The sequence below is a fragment of the Lampris incognitus genome, chromosome 13 (assembly GCF_029633865.1).
Source record: "Lampris incognitus isolate fLamInc1 chromosome 13, fLamInc1.hap2, whole genome shotgun sequence".
Classification (NCBI taxonomy): domain Eukaryota; kingdom Metazoa; phylum Chordata; class Actinopteri; order Lampriformes; family Lampridae; genus Lampris; species Lampris incognitus.
This window is the reverse complement of record NC_079223.1, coordinates 29325956-29341877: the sequence shown is the minus strand read 5'-3', so window position 1 is coordinate 29341877 and position 15922 is coordinate 29325956. Positions and strand designations below refer to the sequence as shown.

Here is a 15922-nt window from a genome sequence, read left to right as displayed (position 1 = left end):
AAACCCCCAAATTGGACAAATTTTCTCTATTCTTGATCCTTCAAGACCAAACATCACAGGGTCATCCTGTTCATCTGGCCTTCCCTGTGTTCAGTGAATAGTCTTGTTTATCTAAACTTGGATTTAATTTGATGGAACGGGTGAAGAGTCACACCCACATTCTCTCTCTGCATTCAGCTCTAGCCTCAAGAGGTAGTCAGTAACCGAACTCAGGCCTCGGTAGCACTCATCTCCCCATCACACTCCAGTCCATGGACGCCAAGATGCCAATGGCCTGGCTGACCTGCCCACAGCGCAGCCCTCTGTTGGAGCAGCTCCCCCGGCCCCATCTGGCCTCCACTCAAAGCCCTGTAGTGGGATAGAGTTGGATTAGAATATAAAGTTGCAATACAAACAATAATACGTGAAACCCCATCTTTATCAGATTACACATTTTGCGCATCAGTGGACATTGTGTCTGATGTGTGATTAAGAATACAAGAATGTTGTGGTAGTGGGGTGTGGTTTAGCGTCAGCTGGAGGCAGAGAGAGGGAGCAGTGGTTCGAGGGAGAGCAGAGGTTTCTGTTAGTAGGGAGGCTGATTAGCGCTCAGCCTCAGGTGGGCCTAATTAACAGACTGCGCTTATATAGCAGTGAAGCTGGGTCCTGGACTGATACGGACATGGACACAGGCGGGAAACAGAGCTGGAGAGGCTGAGCAGAGATGGGAGCCACGCGCCATTCTGACAGTAGACAGCAAGGCAGCGACTCCAGCATCAGAGAGCACCGGACAGTGCTAAATAAAAAGCCTGTTCCTGCCTAAACTGTGTCCCCTCTTTCCCATCCAAACCCCCTCAGTGACAACAGTCCTGTCACAAATACTATATTTACCTGCTCCTTTTTTTGGGGCTATGTCTATAACTGATGAGGTCTCATTAGTTCACCAAAAAATATAATATATGGGTTTAAATACTATCAATAGATAAATAATTAAAAAAAAAACTAATCAAAAATAATAATCCAATACATTTATTAGGCCCTGTGATGGTCTGGCAGTCTTGTCCAGGGTGTCTCCCCACCTGCTGCCCAATGACTGCTGGGATAGGCTCCAGCATTCCCGTGACCCTGACAGCAGGATAAGCGGTTTGGATAATGGATGGATGGATGGACATTGAACAGTTATAGTGCAGTTGATGAAGAAACATTTCATGTTCATCCTGTCTTCATAAAGTGCTACTACAAAAGGCAAAAGGCAAATTTTACAAATGATACTGATACAGCGAGACCTTCTGGTCCTTGTTGCATACTGCTTTGCCTAAACACTATGAATAGCCCGCAGCACTTACTTAAGATAAGTAAGTGTCCATTGGATCAGTTAAAACACTGAGGCAAAGCGTGAGATTGGCTAGATTGGCATTGACCTGCCAATCAATTAGCTGGGAAGTCAGTTCAATCCCTGGTGTGTTTTGTGTGGTGTGTGTGTGTGTGTGTGTGTGTGTGTGTTTTAGGAAGTTAAGTGTGGGTTTCCTCATTACTGTCTTTATGCACTTATTTGATACATGAAAGCTCACAAAATATGTATTTGTATTCAAATTGGCTTGCCATTAGCTTGCTGACCGCTGAACATTAAGTCCAGTGGTAAAGTTGAGTGCACCTGTGCCTGCGTGTGGTTCTAATCTCTCTCCACACGCAAGCATTCACACACCCACACACACCCACACACCCCCCCACACACACACACACACACACACACACACACACACAAACCAGACTGTCTGCAGGGTTGGGTTTAGTTGTGGTGATGAGTGCAGATGAGAGGGCTGATGCAATTGATTATGCTTTTGACTGCAGGTGACACTGAATGAGGATTAGTCCTCTGTTGAATAATGGAGAGACAAGGTTTTGTGCCCTTACTGGCAGTGGAGGTGTCTCGTTCTGTGTCTACCAGGCACGTGTGTGCATGTGTGCGTATGTATATGTGTGTGTGTGTGTGTGTGTGTGTGTGTGTGTGTGTGTGTGTGTGTGTGTGTGTGTGTGTGTATGCATGCACGAGTGAGTGTATGCGTGCACGTGTGTGTATATGAGTGTGTGCGTGTATGTCTGTATGTGTGTGAGTTTATAAAGTATCTGTGCGGGAAGCTTAGGTATTAAATACCAAGGTTGATTATGGTCCATTGTGACACCTGATCTGATCATGACAGAATATACTGTATATATGACATGACATGACATATGATAGGACATGACAGTATACACAGTATATTCTGTGTGTGTCAAGGGTTATTGTTGACTTTGTGAAAGACTGTTTATGTGTGTGAGCACAATAACACTATACTGAGTCTGTGCTTACAATGTTATCAATCTAGGTACATGTGGGTATTCAACAGCTGCTCCAGATGGAAGTTGCCATGCATAAGAGTGCCAGGTAAGTACCTGAACTACAAATGTTATCTATACACGCCTGGGTCTAGGCTTAACCCTCCCTATTTGGACAGCGAGGAGGGACAGTCTTGCCCTGTACAAACAACATGTGATCTCATTATTCAGAAGGTTAATTTAATGTCATTTTCATGGACAATTTTTCTCCAACATCAGAATAGAGGAAATTAAATAACTGATAGACAGCCATCAATGGATAATTAGTGGATCAAAAAGCCACCTGCTGTGCCATGCAGCATGAGTTGCTGGGTGAAATCAAATTAACCGAGTCACAGATAATAACAAATCTTCAGATGGGCCACTGTAGTAATTCCATGTGGGATTCTGATACGGCCAAAGTACAGATCAGATTTTTCGCCTTTTGTATACTAGCTGGGATTAGCTTGTGTGCAGACTAAACAGAATTTAGAGTGAAAGGTGGCATGGGAGTGGAGGTGGTACTAGGCGGGCAGGCAGGAGAAGTCACTGCCGACTAAAAGCCTTAAATGATGTAGATGGGGGGATGTGGTGAAGTGAGGTGGGCATGGACAGGTGGGCCAATTAAAATGACAATCAATAATAATAAAATCCAAAAGTGCCCTAAAATGTTTGACTAACACACGGGTCCTTGAGTTGAGCAGCAGCGTCTGTTTCAAACCAGCCCTCAGTGGAAAACGGTGCGTCATGGTGGAGACAACATAGGTTCAAGTCTCCATCTCTCCCACACCTAGCTTGCCTAAACCTAACTTGAGCGGCCCACTTCGACGACAGCGTAGCGTATCAGATACAGGAGTTAAAACCGGCACAGAGCAACACAAAAACCAAGGTAGAGTGAATGGACAACAACAAAGAGGCAGTTCTCTCATTGTGCATCGCCAGCATGACAAGTGCATGGGGCAGATTAGGAAAACATCTTTGTCTGGAACTAATTTTGGCACGGGCGAGTTTCGTCATGAAAGGTTATGTAGCTATAATAGGCTTAGTATTCAGTTTTTTTTCTAAAATTAAATGCTGCAAAAGCGTTACTATTTTTGAACCAAGGCTGATGTTGACATATATATACTTTTGATTTCAGACTATAAGGCATTTTGTTTAAAACGGAGTCACTATTTGCAAATGCGAGATGTCTCATTTGGAAACACCGGTTCCAAAAACATCTCCCCTCTTGTGCCATGCAGCACACGCCCCCGGCCTGCCCTTCCCTAGTCGCCACCGGTGGAGCCCCAGCCGCGGCCGACGTGTGCCCAGATGAGATAACTGGGTGCAGGCGGAGGGGAGGAAGGGAGTGGGTGGGGGGGAACGCCAGGGAGGACTGCCTCATACAGAAGAAAAAAAGAGCACTTGGAGCCCAGCCATGTCTTTCTTCCTTGCCGCCTCCCGACTCACTCCTTCTGTCACGTAGTGGGCCTAATGAAACGAGTCAACACAGAACGCAGCGCAGGACCGAACACGCAAACAAACAAACCAGTCACTGTGTGTGTGTGTGTGTGTTGTGTGTGTGTGTGTGTGTGTGTGTGTGTGTGTGTGTGTGTGTGTGTGTGTGTGAGCACACAGAAGCAATGAAATAGAGGAGTACACACGCTTGTCTGTGCGTGCATGTGTATGTGTTTTGCGGGGGAGAATTATCGCAGAGAAAAGACGTGCAGTGACTTTCTTCATCAAAACCTTGGCAGACGATCAGAGGAGGCAAAGCTATTGTTGGAACACGCATTGCCTCTTTTGCAGCACACACAGGCAAAACGCATTTGAATACATACTCACGATCAAGCACACACAGTCAAGTGCACGCAAACTCAAACAAACACACAGATGGACACACATATACAAACACACAAAGTCATAAAACACACACAAACGCAACCATCTTCTACCGTCCTCCTTCCATGTCCGTATTCTTGTTTCCAAACTTCAACAGAGCTGCGTGCCACTGTCACATTCTCGTTCCAAAGGCATAATTAAAAGCATTAAATATTTATGTGTGTGTATGTGTTTATGTGTGTGTGTGTGTGTGTGTGCATGTAGTTTTGATTGGCAAACTTTATCTGCTGGGCCCCGAGGGACTGCGCAGCCACTGTAAACGATTTATCGGAAAAATGCATCCCACAATGCACCTTGTGGGCACCTGCCCCAGGGCAATTATTGAATGACCTCTGAGAAGCCCGACTCCTCCTAACCTTCTCCGCCCGCCGACAAATTAACTTCCCTCGGCAGCGAGGAGTCACTAGGACAGCCCGATACAGCGACTGTGGTTCGGTTAGCGTATCTACACAGCTGGGTTCGGGGTCTAGAGTCAGAGCCAAAACAAAGGCAGTATTTGTGGGAGGGGGCTGCTGGTGCCCCCTTAAGGCTTGGAGTGATTGTGCAGTAGACACCTTTTTTGTGGGATCATGCTGAAAGGCATTAACAAATTAAAAGGTGACTGTAACAAGCCGGTAGAAAAGAAATTGTGGAAAATGAAGTTGTGATGCAGGAGGCTTTAGTTTCAATAATGTAGAGCAGGGTTTCCCAACCCGGTCCTCAAGGAACCCCTATCCTGCAGATTTCCATTGTCACCCTGCATAGGTGTCCCTGCTTTTACTTACTCAACCAATCATCTCACAGCACTTAATTATGCAAGGTGTGCAACAGCTGACATAATTCATTGCTGATTGGTTGAATAACTACAAACAGGTACCTATTCAGAGTTGCAAAGAAAATCTGCAGGATAGGGATTCCTTGAGGACTGGGTTGGGAAACACTGAATTAGTGACTCACTTTGCCATTTGAGACTCGTGGCTCTACATCAAAGTTTTTCCAGGCAATGAGATGTTATGTGTTTTAGCAACAATGCTGCTGCAATTGTATTGGCAAAGCTGTCCGTGTGAGTTTCCCAATTAATAATTCTCTGTGTATTTCCCTCCCTACAAGGTAGCATTAGTTACGGCCTTCTGCAGTGACCTCCTTAATAAGTTTAACTTGGTTAGTTGCCCTGAAAAGGCCAAATTTCTCAGACTAATGTCTTCTTAATTCAACCATTCAAACCCCTCATCAACCTGTGGCTCATGGAGCAGGAAATAGGTTGAAGGTGCTGAGGTGTGGCGACTGTCCCTGTTTAAAGCATACAATTCCCTACTTTTTTTTATTAACAAAGTGTTCTTGAGTTTACACAAATGACATCACTGGTGATAAACCAAGTGGTTTGGCTGCTGGAGCCTCAAGTGGTCTGGAGCAATCAGCCGTCTCACAGTCTTCTCACATATTATGTGTATATCTGTCAGTAACAAATGATGGGAGCTCTCACACCAAAGAAGGAAAAGGGTTAATGTGTTTTCAGTCATTTTGAATGGGTTAATATATAGAGGCAGACAACAAATATTTTGGTGTAAAGCCTTAATTTCTGTATGCCACTACAGCCGTGCGAAGTACCGCTTGCAACAAACAAGTGCCACTACAATGCCAAACTTGTGAGGTGTAATTTGAAACTGAAAAAGGCGGGAAAAGGGTAGGAGTCAGATTTTTGTCCATCTCAAATTGTAACCACCTAATTAAACAAAAAAAAACCCAATTTTTTTCAACCCACCTAGCCGGAACCTCAAGGCTGCTAGAGGTCCTCCGTGGAAGGTCAACATCAGTGTTTCTGCCCCATCTGCCCCTCCATCCAGGCCTGTCCCCCACTGTAATCCCTCCAGACCCCCAGAGCAGCGCAGGTGCTGGGCTAGCCTTAGAGTAGCAGCCGGGGTAATGTCCTCTGCTAGCAACACCACGTCCAGTGGAGCCAGTCCCACATCGAAGCACATCAGCTCTCCCTGCCCTCCACCCACCATCACCATGGCCCCAGCGGGGTGCCAGGCCAGGAGGATGGGTGGGATTGGACAGGGAGCTAAGAGGGACACGCCGTTCCGCAGGTCATACAAGACCAAGGAGGAGTCACTGAGGCCCAGGAGGAGCATGGCCTCAGAGGGGCTGTGGGAGCAGCAGACAGGTCGTGACGACAGAGGGATGCGGGTAGACGGCAGGCGCTGCAGGCGCCCCCGTGCGCACTCGTATATGCAGATGTCAGCCCAGGATGCCTCTCCAGGTCCTTGGGGATCTGGGGGTCCTGTGGGCAGCTCCACGGTTAGCAACTGGTAGGGCTGCTGCCGGCTGAAATGACAGTCCAGAGGATCTCCCTTGGTCCGGATGGAGTTCAAGACCTGGGAGACAGAGAGACATAGAGACATAGAGAGAGAGAGAGAGAGAGAGAGAGAGAGAGAGAGAGAGAGAGAGAGAGAGAGAGAGAGAGAGAGAGAGAGAGAGAGAGAGAGAGAGAGAGAGAGAGAGAGAGAGAGAGAGAGAGAGAGAGAGAGAGAGAGAGAGAGAGAGAGAGAGAGAGAGAGAGAGCAGTGAGTGAGAAAGGGAAAGAATAAAGTAATGAAGGAAAGCATATGTATGTTTTACAAGGCACATCTGCTCTGGAAGTCTGGTAATCTTATAATATGGACAGCCAGTAATGCACATGCGCAAACCCTGCATATTGTAGTAGACTGTAAAGTCATAAATCTGCAAACTGCAAGCATAAATTAATCTGGAAGCAGTCAGCAAAGAGAATTCTCTCTCTGGCCTGTAAGAGTTCTGTACTGAGGATAAAGAAAAAGCTAGTATATCATTAACCTTCAATATTTTGGATTTGTTACACTTCTAAATTGGTCCTTGTCATCCCTACATTCAGTAAAGCCCAATTTTCCTCTTTGTGTACATTTATCTTTATCTTATCTTAGAAGTTAAAATGAGTGAAGTGGGATAGGAAATTGTTAACATAAAAAGAAAGACTGTTGTTATTGTCTTTTTTTCCTCCTGAAGATGAGGAGACAGTGTTTTCCTGTAGGGGGGTAAGAGTCAGTAGGTGGTGCACGTGATGCAGTTGTGGCACCTGTGCCTTGCAAAAAGGCAATTTGACATTAAAGGGGGGCTCCAACACAAAACCACATCAAACTAATTTAGTAAGATGTGTCAAACCATATCAAAACTCTCTTTGTGTGCGTTCCCAAAGCAATCATTACGAAGAACTGTCGTGAAAAAAAGAAAGATTTTGGTCGAGGTGTAGAGTAAGAAATTGCATCCCTGTGCTGAGAGAAATGGTTAGCTTGCTCCTATTATCAGACGCTGCGAATATGACTGCAATGGCTTCAAACAACCTTGAGGATTATATATCGGATTAGGACACATTTCATCAGATTTGAATGACGTTGGATATTCAAGGCTACTGTTTTGAGCCCGAATACACTGCGGAGGAGATAAAGCAAAGACATGAGTTGGCAGCTCTGGCTCCTGGAAAGAACAAGAAACCAACATGGCGCCGCTTTGGGAGAATGACGACTGGTTGAGCCTGTGTGAAAAATGTGCCGCAAGCCAACTGAAATGGAAAGTCTTTACTGCAATGAATAGGACCAGGCACAGTTCTGTCTTTCATCAGTAGAGCAAGAAATGGATGAGGAGGGTGTGTGTGCATAACCACACACCCTTGTTTTCAAGCCCACTTATAAAGGATGTTTTGAAGACATTTTTTTCTGACACCCAAAATCAACCAGTGCCAGAGAAACGAAGAGGAGAACTGTCGCTAACTAGGCTATCATTTTTGGTAGCTTCATGTTAGCACTAACATTTTCCCCAAATAGACAGCTAATCTCATCTCATCTCATCTCATCAACAGCTGCTTCTCTGGGGTCAGGTCGCCGTGGCAGCAAGTTAAGTTGGGCACTCCAGACGTCCCTTTCCCCAGCAACGCCCTCCAGCTCCTCCTGGGGAATCCCAAGGCGTTCCTAGGGCAGATTGGACATGTTGTTCCTCCAGCAAGTTCTGGGTCTACCCCGGGGTCTCCCCCCAGTTGGATGTGCCCAGAAAACCTCCAAATGAAGGTGCCCAGGAGGCATCCTAATCAGATGCCTGAACCACCTCAACTGGCTCCTTCCAACTAAGGAGCAGCGGCTCTACTCCAAAGCTCCCTCCAGATGTCCGAGCTCCTCATCCTATCTCTAAGGGTGAGGCCAGACACCTTATGAAGGAAACTAATTTCAGCCGCTTATATCGCAATCTCACCCTTTCGGTCACTACCCCAAAGCTCATGACCACAGGTGAGGGTTGGAACAAAGATTGACTGGTAAATTGAGATTAATTAATTTTTTTAAAAATTTATTTCTGATTTTTCCCTTTTTTCTCCCAATTTAGTGGCCAATCGATCCCTATTTTAATTCCAACACCCACCCTCGTACTGCATGCATTCGCCAACTGCATGTCTCCCGGCGGCAGTCTCGAAGGAGACCTTCTCCCCACTTTCGTGACAAGGTGACTCCAGGCCGAACCACTGTTTTTTCCGACACACACGGAGACGCATTCACGTGACGAACACAAGCTGACTCCGCCCCCCTACCGAAGACAGCGTTGCCAATGATTGCTGCTTCATCGAGTCCGGCGCAAACCCCAGTCCCCAGTGGGCAACTGCATCGACACAAAGCCGATGCTTAGACCACTGCACCACTGTGGACGAGATTAATTAAATTTAAACTAAAACTGGTAAATAGGCAGCTAAATGTCACCAAATCCCCTGTTAGTAGTGTGTTAAAGGCAACTGGACTCTTATTTAGCAAAGAAGTAATGTTAGTGTTGGAAATGGAAACACATTCGAGACTAACTTAGGTAATACAAGCTACGATATTTCTGAGCAGCTTGCAAGCTACTACTGCTTTTCACCGTAGAGCCTTGCCTTGCCTTGCTTTGAGTGACAGCCTGGCTGTTTCATGGGGCTACCGCTGAACTAACTTTGGGTAATGAGAAAGTTGTGGTCGCATTTTAACATTAGGTAGGTAGCTTCCAAACAAATACAGGGTATAAATAATATTGGGGCATCCCTTTAACGGATAACTGTTTTTAAATGTAATACCAGCATGAACATAGCTGAATCCTGGTTATTGGTTAGCCTCTTGGCCAATCTGTCATCCATATGATTCTTCAGAGCTGTCATTGAACAAAGTATTAGCAGCACAAATGAAACATGGTTTTAGTGAATATTTTGCTCATTTAACTTTTTTTTTTAAATTTTAATGTTGGCGGTGGAAGAAACTGATTTAAGACAACAGTGCTCAATGAATTAGGCCGTAAGTGAATAAAAAAAGGGCAGGAGAGGAAGGGAGAATGAGAAAGAGTCATAGAAATGAGTCATACCTTGGCAACAGCCCTACAAGGCTCCCCCCGGAGATGGCAGAAATAGAACCTTCCACTTCTCTCACAAACCCTCGGCTGTCAATCAAGTCGGCTAATGATAAGAGCTCCATTTTAACTCAAGGTCAACAGCGTCTTTCTCCCAAAGCCTTTTGCAGCTTGGCACCCAGCACCCAGCAGCATCCAGCGATAACCAACCTCCGCTGTTTACCTGTGCTAAGAAGCCCAAAGCTGAAAACAAGACTTGGCCTGAATGAACATAAACAAGTCCTTTTCAACATAAAGACGAGTGATACAGGAAGAATACAAGTGAGAGTGATTTGACCAATGCAGCCCAGAATTGAGATTATTCACTGCTGGACCACAACCAATTGGTAGGAGCAGGTACAATGTCCCCCGCTTGGCTCTATGCTATTTTATTTTATTTTTGTAACGCTGAGCGTGATAGGCTGAGGTGCCAGTGGTGCTGTAGATAAAACACCCACAAGGGATCAGCCGCAGTAGGTGGATGTCAGGAATTGACAAGTCTGCACAGAACAGCAGCCCGACGGTTACAACAGTCGCTTTTCTTCTTCTTTTTTTTCTTTTTTTAGGAGGTGGGTGGGGGGTCATTTTACCTCACTAAGGCCCCTATCAGAGCAAAGCATTTGCAGTGGCAGCCTTGGCTAAATGAGCCATTTCTTTTTCGCCATGTAGACAGAAAGGGAGATCGCCTGCTTGCCCTTCTTCCTTCCGCAAAGCTGCCCAGCCCAGTCTTTTGGCAGGCTTGGCCGAAAAGGGACTTAGAGAAGAGAGGAGGAGGGAGAGGGTCTTTTTTTTTTTTGCCTGCTCGTGGTTTACAGCAGGAGGGAAGCAGATGACTGTCCTCCTGAAAGAGTCTTTTTTTTCTTTTTAAATTCTCCATAATCCTCCAGAGCCAGCTCCTGCTGCTCCCCAGGGGGTAGGGTGCTGTGTGTGTGTGTGTGTGTGTGTGTGTGTGTGTGTGTGTGTGTGTGGGTGTTTGTCTGTGTGTGTGTGTGCGCGCGTGCACGCGCATGTGTGCGCATGTGTGTGTCGGAGAGGGAGAGAGAGAGAGAGAGAGAGAGATACAATGATTACAAAGGGCTCACTTAACACAAGGGTTGAATTGGCTTTGGGAGGGTGAGGTTCTCTGCAAGGATTTTTGTGGGAGAGCCCCCTCGACTCCCAAACCCAACACCCACGCACACACACACACATAGTATAAATGAGGCAAGGATCCATCAATCCCATCCACACTGTCACAAGAATCACAAGACCCACCTCAGCACCACATGCCATGACCCCCACCACCCCTCAATCACATATGATCCTCTCTGCTCCTCATCCCTTGCCCGGCTTGCTGGAGCCCACTGCCTGCTGTGCCGGCATGCCATCTTGGCACCATCACTGATGAGGGGTAGCTGATTCAGCTCTGCTGCTTTTACTGTGGGCCTCTGATGATGGGACTTTGTCAGCTAAGGCCCAGATGCAAAGTAAGCCCAGATCCATCCTCCTAGAAGCCTATCAGTCTTTGAGGCAATGATGCAAAGATATGGTAGCGTAAGACTGTGCTAGAACTGCAAAACCACAGGTTTAAATCCAGTGACAGCCATTTGTCCTGTCTAATTTCTTTTGAGCTAAGACCCCAAACCTCTCTACCTGCTCACTCTCTGTTGAAAAGGTACCTGAAAAGGTAAATGTGATGAGATGTTTGTGGTACTATAATCCCAATGAGATTACAGCAGGACAAGCAGAGGGAGAGAAAACACATGCTGAAAAAAGCAAATTGGTTTGCTTAGTCAAACATTTTCGAGCGCCGACACAGCACCTGGTGTCTGCCTTCTCAAGGGCAGTGCCGTGCCTCATTTTCCATGCCATGCACCCAGGCTACCAGCAAGAACAACATTCCCAAAGCCAGCACAGCTGATTAGGGGATTAGAGCATAGCAAAAACACCAGCAGGGTTAAGGGTTCGATTCCCACTGGAGAAAACTGCATGCATTGGGGGTGCAACAAACCAATGCAGATATTAGCATCCTGACAGCGAGGTTTACGGTTTTGGAACCAGCACTGCCGTCCAGTTTGGCCTGGCGTGGTGCAGAACTTGTAAATCAATTTGGATAAAAAGCATCTATGTATAAAAAATACGATATTAAAAGATTGTTTTCTGGTCATGTGGTAATTCTTCACATTGATGGCTAAGACCTTTGAGCAATTCTTTCATTGTTTATAAAGCGCTTGACTATTTTGTACCATGCTATGTGAATAACACCAATGAAGTCACATTTACTGATAAAATACCACAAAGTTTGGAATGAGTGACCAAAAGTCAACTTGTGAATAAATATTTTCAACATGTTAACAAAACTATATGCAAAACAAAGATTTTTGTCCATTGGATATTTTTATAAAACTATGTCTAACTAAGCTATGCTGAACCCACTGAAGAATACTGTGGTGTTTAGTATACTCCATTCCCCGATTCTGAGAGCGTTTACTGATTTAGAAGCCAGAGACAAGGAGAGACAGGGAGGGAGTGATTACATGGCTGTGCAAGATATAGACAGTAGAGGACTGAGATGCAGAAAGAGAGAGAGAGGAAGAGAGAAACACAGACAGGTACAGCAAAATGTAGCAAGAGAGAGATGAACAGAGAGTAATAGGGGGATGAGATACAGAAATAGAAAGAGAGAGAGAGAGAGAGAGAGAGAGAGAGAGAGAGAGAGAGAGAGAGAGAGAGAGAGAGAGAGAGAGAGAGAGAGAGAGAGAGAGAGAGAGAGAGAGAGAGAGAGAGAAGCCTCCAGTAAGTAGCTTTCAATTGCTTATTGGTTTCAGTGACTGGTCAAAACTATTCTTCTCCATTCTTCTTCTCCTCTCTCTCACCGGCACCTTTTTTTCCCCCTCGCCTCCGTGGCATGAAAGATAAAACGGACGGACCCAACTGTGTGGCTGGCCCTTGTTCACAGCAGTGGCCTTTTGGAGCCAATTTTCCAGCTCACGGAGCAGAGAAAGACAGGGAGCGAGAGAGAGGGAGACTCGGAGGAGGAGACAAGGATGAAGAGATGTGGGGTGCTGGGGTCGTGTGGTGTTTGCAGGGGTTGCTAAGAGGTGGAGGTGAAACAGGAACAGGAACAGTTTCGTGGAAGTGAAATATGGGTGGAGGTTGGCGTACTGCAGACAGGCATGGTGGTGGGAAGCCCAAGTGGTCCTCACATAATGAGCTGGGCACCCGGGCTTTTAATTGGGACCGTTGAACAAAACTGTGGCACTGAAGAAGCATAATTCACAAGGCAAGGAACTACAGAAGTCGTGTTTGCCGTGTGATTTATGTGCAAGTGCTTCATGGGGAAATTCTTCCGATTTGCTCCCACTGATGTACTAGTTTCAATACAAAAAAAGGCTCGAGTGAATTGCTCGAAGCAGTGAAAGGTTAAAACCAAACATTGCGGTGTACTTTAGCAGCAAATTGGGTTTTTTTTGTGCTAATTTTAATTATAATATTATAATTTCAATGTCTCAAAGAAAGTTAAATCAGTTCATTTGGACACACTGTAGTTGTAGTACACGCACAATTTCAATGCCCTATATCTTCTTGCAGAGGCGGTGCAAAACTGCAGAACGTATAAAAACGAGAAAAGGCGCGTAACTTGATAGAAACATTCAGTGTAATTGTGTAGTAATGGCTCTCGTGTATAACTACAACCTCCATGGTTTTCTTTCATGAGTAATCTGTTTGGTTTCCCCGTATTTTGCTGGAGAGGAGCACGGCGCCTTATAGTTCTTAAGTCAATAATAATTAAAAAGACAGCAGCAATTAAGCGCACGCAGATCAAACAAGTGCGAAGAAACTGTTTGGTGGCAGATAACAGGATCGTCATACGGATCGACAGAACAGACGTACGTACTACGCCTGTTGATGTGCACACGCTCATGCAAAAACACACAAGAGCGACCAAAAAAAAAAATAAGAAAAAAGAGACATGAAAGACACAGACATTCATCTAGTGTCTTCTTTTCATTAAGATTATTACATTTCAGAAAATAATGGGCTTTTTACGGGGGGGGGGGCATATCGGAGTGGGTAAGGAAGAGGAATCGTTAAAAATGTTAACCAGCTGCATTAAAAATCGAAACCATGTATGCGTTTTTTACCCCTCCCCAGCACGCCGTGGCTCTGCTTATCATTGACAGAGTGAAGGGGTAGGGGGGAGCATGGGAGTGTGGGGGGAACTGGGGGGGGGGCGCACTGGTACGAATTAAGACCACATAGGGAAAGAAATCAGACTTTTTCAAATGCCGAGAGACTGGCTAGAAAATTGGCTTAGCGCGGCAGATAGCGAACTGAACAAAAGGAACATATATATGAGCTTGAAGTGATTGAAGTCGCTGGCGTCTCCTGATGCGCGCCCGGCGCTTGATTCCCGCCACGGCTCTTACATAAACTGCTCGCTTAATTTCACACCGCGCATCTGGAAAAAAAATGACAACAAACGCTTTCATTAGAGCGCAATGCCGCAGCCCCTGCAAAGGCAGACTTTTAATGTTCTTTTAGAGTGAGGGGAGGAGAAGGAGCAGAAGAACAGCGAGGTGCGGAGGGGGAGGGGGGTGGCCGTGGGATTTGAAGAGTAGAGAGAGAGAGGGAGAGCGAGAGAGAGGTAGAGAGAAGGAAACCAAAACTAGGTGAAGCCGTGTGATAAATGCGGAGCGTTCCAAAAACAAGGAGGAAAAAACAGCAGCAAACAGCATCTGCTTTGATTATTTCAATATTCATGCCTCTCCCTCCCTCCGCTCCCTCTCGCTCCCTTGCCTGAATTTGTTTTTCTTAGCAGGCAATTGGTAACGCTTGTCTTTTCTCCCTCTTGCTGAGTCTCTGGCTCCTCTCTTTCGCTGCGGTGTTGAGAATATTTTGCATACGCTTAAGGAGGTATGCGGTTCGCAGAATGGCGTTCAAACCCCCTTGGTAATTTGGGATCTCATCTGCTCTCGGCACGGGGCCAACTGCACAATGACAGGGTAAACAGGTCATGGGTAAAGTTGTGCCAGAGGCCACGAGGAAGTGTGTGTCACTACCTGTCAGTGTGTGTGTGCGTGCGCGCGTGTGTGTGCGTGTGTATAAACATAGGTTTGAACAAGACTGAACGCACATTGGAGCCCAAGACCAATGAAAAACAATGCTGGCACCGATTGGCAATCCAACAATGAACTGCATCAAGCAGTATCAAAGATATATACATTATTAAATAATAAAATCCATATTCCTAGATTTTTTTAAAAATCACATACCCACCTATACATAATTACTTAGCTAGGGTTTTTTTGTTGCTTTTTCCCCTCTTTTTCTCCCCAATCAATTACCCTATTTTCTGAGCCGCCCCGGTCGCTGCTCCACCCCCTCTGCCAATCCGGGGAGGGCTGCAGACTACCACATGCCTCCTCCGATACATGTGGAGTCACCAGCCGCTTCTTTTCACCTGACAGTGAGGAGTTTCACCAGGGGGATGTAGTGCATGACAGGATCACCCTATTCCCCCCAGTTCCCCCTCTCCCCTAAACACGCGCCCCGACTGACCAGAGGAGGCGCTTGTGCAGTGACCAGGACACATATCCACATCCAACCTCCCACCTGCAGACACGGCCAATTGTGTCTGTAGGGATGTCCGACCAAGCCGGAGGTAACACGGGGATTCGAACTGACGATCCCTGTGTTGGTAGGCCACGGAATAGACTGCCATGCCACATGGACGCCCCCCTGTCAGAAAGAATTCTGGGGGGGGGGGGGGGGGGAGAAACTAGATCTTCACAGAGAGGTAGAAGTTATCAGGTATTTCTACTGTGCCTGGCCTGATTCCTCCTAAGAAACAGCTGAACTGTGCAAGAGCTCAGTGAAACCTACATGACTGTATTGTCGATGGAAATGTGATTCAATTCATCTTTAGTGAATCTCAATGACATCTTAGTAAATGTGTCAATTTAGAGCCGCTATTTCATCTACATATCCCAGATGGTATTTGTTTCAAAAAATACCAAGACATAGAGATACAGCTGTATGGAAACTACATAGCTGTCAGTATAATACTAGGACTGTAGATTTAAAGGTGCATATCTGTTATCTCTGGGTTTTACATGTGTGTTTGACACAAGCATGCATGTATGTTCTTCTTAAACTGTCCGCTTTTGAATTATGCAAGCTGCAATGACACTTCAATTTCCCTCAGGAACAATAAACTCTATCTATCTATCTGTCTATCTGTGTGTATGTGTGTGTGTGTGTTTACCTTGAGGCCCTCAGGCGAACAGCTCAGCAGAACCAGGTTGCTCCTGTCTGTGTGTGTGTTGATGGGGGCCCAGGGCCA

General features: G+C 46.0%; 1 protein-coding gene across 1 annotated transcript in view; it reads right to left on the bottom strand.

The window, feature by feature from the left end:
* wdpcp (WD repeat containing planar cell polarity effector) overlaps positions 1 to 15922 on the bottom strand; it is a 114978-nt gene that overhangs the window by 34618 nt on the left and 64438 nt on the right. Inside the window, 5 exon segments of the mRNA XM_056292139.1 lie at positions 159 to 234; positions 236 to 298; positions 300 to 348; positions 5938 to 6569; positions 15845 to 15922. The exon segment at positions 15845 to 15922 is cut by the window's right edge and continues 120 nt beyond it. Of these exon segments, the coding sequence (XP_056148114.1) occupies positions 159 to 234; positions 236 to 298; positions 300 to 348; positions 5938 to 6569; positions 15845 to 15922 (898 nt within the window).